The 10,563-nt window shown below is 32.9% G+C and overlaps 1 protein-coding gene across 1 annotated transcript; it reads right to left on the bottom strand.

The window, feature by feature from the left end:
- Nucleotides 1–4,120: 4,120 nt before the first annotated feature.
- On the bottom strand, nt 4,121–10,349 carry LOC119838339 (arylsulfatase J-like). The gene is made up of 7 exons (XM_038364254.1): nt 10,151–10,349; nt 8,577–8,736; nt 7,410–7,636; nt 6,835–6,940; nt 6,292–6,444; nt 4,659–5,327; nt 4,121–4,460 (listed from the first exon to the last, which is right to left on the bottom strand). The coding sequence occupies exons 1-7, from the start codon at nt 10,250–10,252 to the stop codon at nt 4,246–4,248; spliced, it is 1,632 nt and encodes a 543-aa protein (XP_038220182.1). The 5' UTR covers nt 10,253–10,349; the 3' UTR covers nt 4,121–4,245.
- Nucleotides 10,350–10,563: the final 214 nt, after the last annotated feature.

Raw genomic sequence — 10,563 nt, 5'->3', positions numbered from 1 at the left:
TCGCTCGATGAGTATGGCAAGCATTTACTAAGCTAATGCTAAAGCTAGTGCCTTTTATCTCTTCAATATTTATTTTATGCATGTGCTAAATTATAGATACTTTATCTGTGACAATATTTTTTTATTAATTTCCATGTTTATACATAATCTGGCACTTTTGGGAAAAGGTGGGAAGCAGAACCGCCATCTTTACATGCTCTACGAGGTAAGACGGTACGTCATTGATTCACTGATGAATACATGACTCTAAGCTGATGCTTTGACCTTAAAAATACTCGCACATAATTCTTAACTAAAACTGCAATGCTGTATGGTTACAAACAAATAAATAACGTTCATGAACGTCCTTGTTTCAGTCAAATCAACTTACCTGCTAATTCGTTTACGCTACTTGCATGTTACGTTTAAATTGGATTTATGTTTGCTTCATAGAGGACATTTATACATAGCAGTTAATCTATCTTCTTGTGTTATTTTTTAGGTCAGATGAATGGTCAACGTAAATATACTAGTAATTACCCCATACATACAGTTTTTATACATACAGCTTTTAACATAGCACAGGGAACATGTTTAAAGTTTAAACAATAAAACTGTAATGTACCTACATAATTTAACTCAATGTCTAAAGTGTATTTCTTTTTGGTTCAAATAAACTTTATTTTATTTTTTTATACCTATACCCTACTTACTACCCTACTCTGTGAGATTTTTTTCAAAACGTTTATTACGTACCTACGTAGGTAGTAATATAACATTTAGTTAATGATATGATAGTTTCCTATTCTCCTGTATTATTCTGTCTACTAGCCAAGCTAAAGCTAATCGTAATAAACCAGTTTACAACTATGTACATAGAGGCTAATTAGTGTAGTCCTCATTATAAAGGTGACTTGTGGTCTGTGCAAATCCATAAAGCATGGGAAAATCATTACAAAATGGCATCTCCACGAGGATTGATGGTTGGTTAGTGGAAGAAATTGGATTACGCAGTAATTTCACTAGCCGTGTAGCTGTCAGGTGTCAGAAGCAGCCGTTGATGCGCGCCCTTCATGGAAATTTTCGCTAACCGCACAATACACTTATGCCCAAATATAATCCTATAATATTATTGCAATAACTTTAACCTTTATGTACTACGTAATTGTGATACTTTCCGTCATTCAGGATTCGAACATGCGTCTTTTACTTTGCAGTAATTAAAAACACAGATACTAACATTGAATTTTAGATATTTGTTATATTTAGAAATTAAAGACTTTTAAACGTGGTCACAGGGTGACACGTTCGCTGTAAAGTGTTCGAAACGTCGGGCTAACAATATAATGAATAAATCGCGTTTAATATCCGTTTAAAAGTCTTTAATTTCTAAATATATAATACTCGCGTAAAATCAAACACCAAAAAATACTATATTTCTAATATTTCATGTTAAAAAATCCTAAAAAAACTAGAAAAGGAGAAAGTCCCGAAAATAGTCAGTTATACAACATACTTTTCGTCATTTTCCACCCTTGTTTCGGAGCGTGAAAATTTCTATAATTGAATTACAAATTTACACAGCACATACGCTCCTTGAATTTTAAACGGAGACCTTTTTCCTTCCTATATTACCTAATAGGTAATGAGTGAATAGATGATATTGCGAAATATGCAACCACAGATATAACCACAGTAATATTTTATAGAAGAAATTAATTGTACGTGCAGGAGTTTTTATTCAAGAGAATGTTAACCTCGATCTCTCTGCTCGTATGAGCAGGTTGAAAGTTCTTCAATTAGTTTAATTAATTTTTATATGTTGTTTATATACACAACATTATTTTCTCTGTATACATTGTGCATGTTTATACTACACGTTAAATCAGGTTCACGGTTATAAACCATGACATGGTGGACAAATACGATCGTGCTATGTTTGTGTATGATTGTCTGTACATTAGAACCATGTACATGTTTCATTAAAGTTAAATTAAAACGCGGTTGAACAATGCTTGTGATCATCGTGCAGGTTTCCTTTATTTCAGATTTTTTAGTCTCCATCAGTTTTCAATATAAATTTCTCTTAAAAAGGAATTTTCAGCTGCATAAAGTTTAAAGAAACTTCCGCGTTACATTGTTAGAATAATCAGTAACAATACGACACACATAAATAACACAAACATGAAGAAAAGAGAACACTTTTACCCATCTTTTAACATCTACACAGAATTCTAATTAAAAAATTCAATCCTTACGTAAAATGATGCGACAAGCAATGTGCTCATGTGGCTGGGTGAATAAATAATACAAATATGAAAAACATAAAGACGATATTATTCAAGCTCACCAGGACAACAATGCTGCTCGTTATACGTACGGTATTTTTTCCCATTTGTCTCGGTCTGAGGTAACGTATTATTTGATTTTATTTATTTACGCAATAAAAATCGCTGTGCTATAATAATTACAAACGAGATTAACGCAATCAGTTTGTAATTCTTTCGTTCTAATATTGTTTGGAATGAATAATGCACATTAATCATTTTCAGATACTTTATATAGCTAAAGACGGTGAAAAACGCTATCATACGTGTCGAATAGTGCTTGTTTTTCTTAAAAGAAAGTGAATTTATCATAAATTTTGTTGTGATAATACGTTACATAGAATATGTTTCAAAATGACTTTATTATAATTATAGTAACTAAAACAACTCACAGTTTTATCAATAACACACAATATAATATAGTTGTGACTAGCCATTTCACCAGAGGTTTTGATTTATAAGCCCACTACTAAAAGAATATTGCAATAGACAATGTATTTTCTCGGTTTAGTGTGAAAAATACGTTTTATACACACATTAACAGAATCTAGAGATACCTTAGTCCTAAAGTATTTATGACTTTAGTTTCAAATATTTTTATTGCCGCAAAAAGTTTTACACAGACTAAAACCTCGGCCTATTTTCAAATTTATGAAACGAGTAAAAGTCAAATTACGACATATTTTCCAGAAATTTATCACGTTAAGTAAAATACAATTTTCCATGACGTAATAAATATAAATATTTATACTAGCCGCTCGTCCTGGCGCCACTCGGGTTGTTCCGCAAAAAATATATATATATCGGCTTCTGTTGGTGAAAATGATTTTTAAGTCGGTCCAGCGCTTCGAAACCTGTTCGTTATCGACACAAAGGTAAAAAATCCTCTTTATAATATTTGTGTAGATGAAAGAAGATAAAATTGTCGTTTCTTCATTATTTCCACGTGCTGTGTGAGCTTTATCGATCACACGTCGTCATTAAGTCGGTTCCACACGTCCAAACGCTTCTTTCTTTGACACCAGGAAATAATATGCAAGACCGCAAAGTTGTGAGCATCGGGTCGTTGAATATTCGCGCAATTACCCATGACGTCTGTTACAAAATAGTCTTAGTAGATACATACCTCATCGCATTAGCATTTGTGATTTGATGTGCACTAATTTATCGTTCATTAGCAATTCAAACAGTCAAAGTGCTTGCCGCGAACCAGGCAAACTCCTTAGCTCTAACGATAAGGAGCAAATTAGGAAGTTTAACCTTTAAGGTGAGTATTATTTTTGTTTTTTATATCAAGAAGTCATGATGTAGTATGGGATGTCTGATGATTTGTAATATTTAACATAGTAAATGTCAAGTCCTCTTGTAAGGAATACTTGAGGAGGAGGAGCAGACTTGGCTTGGGAGTTCATTAAAAATGCATATGCCCAATTCGTATTGGGCATATTCATACCAGTATATTTCATGGATTTACATAATGAACAAATAAGTGATCAGCTTTTTGAGTCCTGCTAGACCTAAATTATTATTTATTGTTTAGTCCACAGCAGTAATCGAATCCAGACCCCCGGGTGGTATGCTTACGGGTTAACTACTGTACCGAGGGAGATGTCAACACCGCACCATAGTCCATATATATAGCTGCACACACACACATGAAAGTTTTAATAGTTTTTTGAAACTGTATTGTTAACACATTGAAACGAGAAAGTGAACAAGTGTAGATTATATTTCAAATTACTTTTACATTGAACTGCCAGCGTTCAATTTAATTATCGAAGTTATCAATACGATGCAAAAATAGAATCAGACTGTTATTTTAAATTACAATCTATAAATCATATAAATTACTTTTTTTTCTTATACCATTAACTTATAGAAAATTTATTTACAAATTTACATAACGTATTATCACTTTCATTCTAGTTTAATTCATGACTCAAGATGAGATTCCGTCAGCCCATGTCGTCCAGGTATAATTATGTAAGCTCGGCGCAGCTCTTAAATCCCTGTGGAGGGGGACTCTCCTTCGAATCGTTCTTTTAATTTCAACTTGTAAACGCGAATACAATTCCTTGGCGACATCTGGGTGAGTGGTCGATAAGTCTTGTGTCTCGCAAGGATCCTCCTTTATGTTGAATACGCAATATTTTCCTGAAACACAAACAACAATTACAATAACGATATAGAAAAAAAGACATAAAATAAAACTTTAAAGAATTTAATGGTCTTTATAATAAACGACTAACTTTTTGCTTTAAATTGCTGTATAGAGTCACAAAATTAATTGTTCGCTATTTTTTGTATAAATTCAGGTTATATAAGGCACAATAATTAGTAAAATTGTCTTACCGTTGTCTGGATAGCAAATATTATCATTTTTAGAAATTTCTTTTGTACGACAATCTATTTTAATGTTGTTTCTTAAATTCGTGTTGTTTAACGTAAACGGTATATCCATATCTCGTATCACTGAATATATTGTACTTCTTTTAATTGCGTCCGCATAAGACGGAGGGTGTCCTATCATCCCTCTAAATTCTTTTCCTTGGTGATTGCTATAATTTGTCAATACGGTACCTGTTACCAATTTGAAATCACCATGTATAATAGAAGCGAAACCGGTATAGTCATCGATTTCGAATATATCATTTCGCTTGGAGGGCTTGTTAGATATGATACTGTCCCAGAGGTCAATACCGTCAATGTTTGTTGGTGAATCCGAGCCAACGGCCCGTAACAAAGTAGGCATCCAATCAACGATATGCATATATCCTTTCCATAGGTGATTCGCTCCGGTTAAATTCCTGCTCCATACCAATCCATTTACTCGAATGCCTCCTTCGAATGGAGTTAACTTGAGGCCTCTTAAAGGATAATTGGATGCGTAATTAACAGATGATCCAGATGTTATCCCACCGTTATCTGATATAAACGCTATAATCGTATTGTCTAAAATACCTTTGTCATGTAGGGCTTTAACAATATCCCCTACGCTATCATCCAGTTTTTTAACCATAGCTGTAAGAAATGAACATAATGCATAATAATGAATGTCACATGTCAATATAAATGATTTATAAAAATAAAGCGACTACATTTTCCATTTTATAGATCAGACTGTCTATGGTCTATGAGTGCTGTGAATAAAAATTAGCTGTCGAAGTAATTATATAAAAAAAAAACCCTGATTGTGTCATCTTCATTGTTGTTGAAGGAAAAGCAAAGAAAACTCGGTACCCAAATTTGTGTGACCTTAGGCCGTATACATATATTATTATCAATCAATGACCTACTTTATTATTAAAGTCTCCATCACAGAAACCTCTTTTAATATTATGATAGCTATATAATCCATCCGGGTCAAGTATGGAGACCGAGGATTTGAATTAATCCACTAATGTCCCTGAACTAAAGCCTAGTGATGTAGGCCTATTAATAATTTACTTATCCTTAATTAGGCAGCTACTTCCTCATTTACTTAACGTTTAATCCGTTATTGTGAATATTGCCGTTGTTATAGAAAGTTCAGCAAAGACTATGTATATAAACTAAATATTTGTATATAATTTGCTTTATTTTTCTCGGAATCGAAACAGAAATATCACACTCCAACTCCACAAACCACATACAAGGGCCGTACAATAAAACAAACTACCATAAACGGTATTTCCCGAGCTTTTGTATCTCTTTACGTCGAAAATTAATTTTATTTACATGACGTTTAGTAAATTAAATTTACAAATATATATTTGACTTTTAAGACTTGAAAAAATCTTGAGCTGATGCAAGCTAATTGAGCGTGTTTCGGTCATCATCATCATCATCATCACCTCGTATATGTTCCCACTGCTGGAACACAGGCCAGGAGGGTTCAGGCCATAATTCACCACGCTGGCCTAGTGCGGGTTGGCAGATGTCGTCGAACGCGTCTTTCGTATATTATATTCGTTTAATTTTTAAAGTATCGATATATTTAAATTACCCGAGTAGATCCTTCTTTGTGGGGACTCCACGTGACGCATAGCGCGGACGTCTTCGGGGGGGGCTTGCAAGGGCGCCCCTTCATTGGCGCAATGGGGTGCATTGTGCGCTACCATCAGGAATAGAGGCTGCGCTATATCGTGTGATTTTATTACTGAAAAATGTTGTTTAGTGTTAAATTTTTAATCAGATAACCGATTTCTACACTGATTTTTATGTGACTTCGTCAATTACCATCTTCTGAATTACGTAACATACTATATACAGTGAAAGTATGTTTAAATTTTTGTAGCGTTTCTTTTTAATGCCTTTACATGTAGATATACCATATAAAACGAGGTACGTTCATTTAAATGACACTAAATGAATCGGAAACAAAAGTAAATTAATGTGTGATTCAAATATTATTTAAAAGTCATGTGCCTAGGGAATCAAAGGGCAAATACAAGTTGCGACCATGTATGTGTAGCAAGCATTTATTCTAATGGAAGTTTATTGTTCCAAATTGGCCTTGTGAACTTTAAATGGTAAAATAACAACTCACTTGACTTGGCTTCTTCGTTGTAAAGGTCTGTTACGTAACCCTTTTCGTCCCAAGCCGGCGTCATGTTTCTATATAAATCCAAACCAGATACTTCTCCAATACTCCACTAAAAATATAAGTAGGTTATTGTATTATACACTGACAACTTTTCATTGTATTATACACTGACACGTTTATTTTAATTATTACATGAACATGATCAAATTTATTGATTCATTTACAGAAATTGTGGTTAAATTCATCCGGTTTAGTACTTTTAAGAACACATATTATGAGGCTGTGTTCGTGATAAAACAGATTTATTATGGATTTAATTGTATACAACTTTCGCAACATCGACTTATTTTTATTCAAAAAAACAAAACACACAACAACTTGGGAGTTACCGTGACCTCTTCAAGCAGTAGTAAATTCAAATTGGAAAGTGATGGCAAGATGAGATGAGAAGAAGACATCTGTGCCTTTTTCCCACACTGGAATTAGTATCTACTACTTTTATACGACACGGTGATATAAAACAATTTCAACGACGTTTCATAATTAGTAAGAGAAGATAAGTAATACATTATACGTACATTCTCCATCAAAAGATATTCATAGTAATCAATGTAGCCTCCTCTATGTCCAAAGTGGCTATCAAATCCTCGAGATGTTGGCAAATATTCTGTACGCGAATGACCCACATGCCATTTTCCAACTAGGCGAGTTGTGTAACCCAAATCTCTAAAATACTGTGGCATTATTTTCAATGTCAAGGGTAAGCCACGATCCTCTCCATTTGTCAAAGGATAACCTTGCATGCCTAAAATATAAAACGAAACTTAAATTTTCCTAACACGTACATATTTCAAAAGCGCTAACCCAAATTGTACCATGCATAATCAACGCTAATCGAGCTATAATGTAATCGTGGTAGATTATGCTTTTTTGACGATTCGCAAAGCAAATGGCAAATTTCATCCACTTTTATGTTATCCATACATGCATTATTTATATAGAATTTGCACTTAAGTGCACAAGACTTCTACAACTGTAATCAGTAGTAGGAAAACACTCTCAATAGTACACTATGCTCAAGTTATAGGACGTATTTCGCGATACTATTCTGTGGTAATTTATGTGGCCATGAAAATATCAATGTACAATACATAATGCTAGCATGAAAATTTATGGATCCTGATGAAATTTTCCTCTTTTTAGAAACAAATTATAGCTTTGAGTATTTAGATCCCTAATGATTCCCTTAATATTGTGAGACTAATAGAGATAAACATAGGAGGCTTTCATTTTTATGTCATAGCGGGTGTTAGAGCTGGTGGTGCGCCTGATGGTAAATGATCAGCACCGCGTAAGAACATTCACAGAGGTAGTGCCTCTGCGAATGCGCTGTCTGCTTTTAAGGGATAAGGAAAGGATTTTCGACCGAAACAAAAGGAATGGAATGCGGAGGGTGAGGAAAAGGAAACTGGTCAATGTAGTTTATATGATCAGTACTTATTATTTGCAACATTTTATTAATTACTTACTGAGCGAATTACAAATTAACTGCCTAAATTAAATTCCCATATAAATAAAATTTACAATGTTACGGTTTTCCAAGCAAAAAAGTTCGAAACAAGGTTCCTACCAAAAAATATATAACAATATTTGTTAGGCATAATTTTATGAAATCCTACAAAGTAAAGGCACAGATAACATAATACTATACTAGTAAATATTAGTCGGTTGTATTGGTGCATTACCTGTAACATGGGCGAACTTGCTCGAAAGCAGAGCTGAACGTGAGGGCGTGCATATGCAGTGGCTGTAATACCGCTCCAGGGCCACGCCTGTGTACGCCAGCAAATCTATATTTGGCGTCAACACTTGTTCTGATCCGTGAAAACTCACGTCGTCCCAACCCTGCCATATTACAGAGTTACTTAAATTTTATAGCTTATGACTTCAATATGATTTTAATCTAAATTTATTCAACTTTGTGAACATTAAATTGAAACTGACATCTATTAAATAATGGTCAGAATTATCTAAGGAGCAATGTTAATAATGAATCAAAGAAAATCTTGTCAAAAACAAATGTAAACAAATAATATATGATTTCCTAGATAGGCGAGTTCGATCGATCCAAAATCAATTAAAACTAAGAATATTGTAACAAAGATAAAAATAATTAATTAATCCGTTTCGCATTATCATTTTCGAGCCCGAAAAATGAAGCAATTACACCGAATACCGGAACTTACTGAAAAATTGCTAGAAATACTTCTATTAAATTTTTGCTATTTTAGGGATTGAGACAATTCGATGAAATTTCTTGCTAAAGCTTGAAACATAATCATTATAAATAAGTGATTCATTTTAATCGTCCATAATGTTTCATTATATATAATACAAGTGGGATATCACGGCTATGCCCAATTTTGCCCGGAATATAAAAATAGTATATTTAGACTATTTTACTTAGTTAACACATTATTATATTACGAGTACTATAGAATTGTACTAGTGTGACCGAAGTCTGTAAAATCGGTGGAAATTTTTTTTCAATCGTACAACATACAAGCAATAAAAGCATCCCTTTTTTAATGTCTTAGGCAAATGTGCTCTATTTTAAATAACTATTTATTGTCAAATTTAAGAGCCGATCCTTATCATACAAGGCGAGTTAATTTACTTGAAACAGAACATAATTCTTTACACCTTTCAAAACTGTTTTTGCGCAACACAATCAATTGTAATCACATAGGTACCAACTTAGAATGGTACTTCACTTTCTAAACGGTCGAGAGCGTTATATTATTTGTTTTGTTATTGCATAATGTGTGACATTTTACTGTTGGGTAAAATTTCCTAAAATCTGGGTCACGGGCAGCTATGAGAGTTTAAAATGTTAATATTTGTTAAAATTGAATCAAGTTCTGTTCTAGTTCAATATTCAATCGAGTTCTGCCTTTATTTGTTTGTTTTAGTAATTACTTAAAGCTCAAATGGTACGTTCGATGATTATGTTTTAAGGGATATTATTTTAATTATTAACAATTGTTAGTGAAATATCCAATTATGTTGCCATGGCTACTAATCCACTATGAAAATTTAAGACATTTTTTTATTTCATCGAAAGTTAAATTATGTAATGTATAGTATAGAATCATAATTTTGATAGGCCCTCTTCAAAATAAAACACCTTGACTTTCATAAAAAACCATGATTTAAGATTATCTTTCTTGTAAATAAAACATTTAGCTATCGTTATATTGACATTCAATTTTAAAAAGTAATCAATTAACAATTTAATAGAAGAAAATCATCTACTCACCAGATCATCCGCTACAATGAGTACTACATTTGGTCGACTGCCTCCACTCAAACTCAACTGAGACACAATAATTAAAATTAATCCAAACGTAAACAAATGCATTTTTCTTTAATAATAACTACTTAATATTTCATATAACTGATATTTAATAAAGATAATTATCATTAACTGACACATAAGCAAATCGTGAAAAGAATGACGTATAAATAACGTATAAATGACGTATAAATATTGTATATAGACGTAAATAAAATTTGCAAATAAACAAACTAAATTGTTCAAATTGCCTAATACATAATGTCTAACGTGCGTCTTTCGCACTGATAAAAAATATACTGAGCAGCAACATAAGAGACAATCTTTTGTATGCACGAATTGATTGTATAATCAATGAATCAAGGGTTTAATAACAT

The sequence above is a fragment of the Zerene cesonia genome, unplaced genomic scaffold, assembly GCF_012273895.1.
Source record: "Zerene cesonia ecotype Mississippi unplaced genomic scaffold, Zerene_cesonia_1.1 Zces_u002, whole genome shotgun sequence".
Taxonomy (NCBI): Eukaryota; Metazoa; Arthropoda; class Insecta; order Lepidoptera; family Pieridae; genus Zerene; species Zerene cesonia.
Note: the sequence above shows the minus strand (reverse complement) of the source record. Positions and strands in the feature narration are given on the sequence as shown.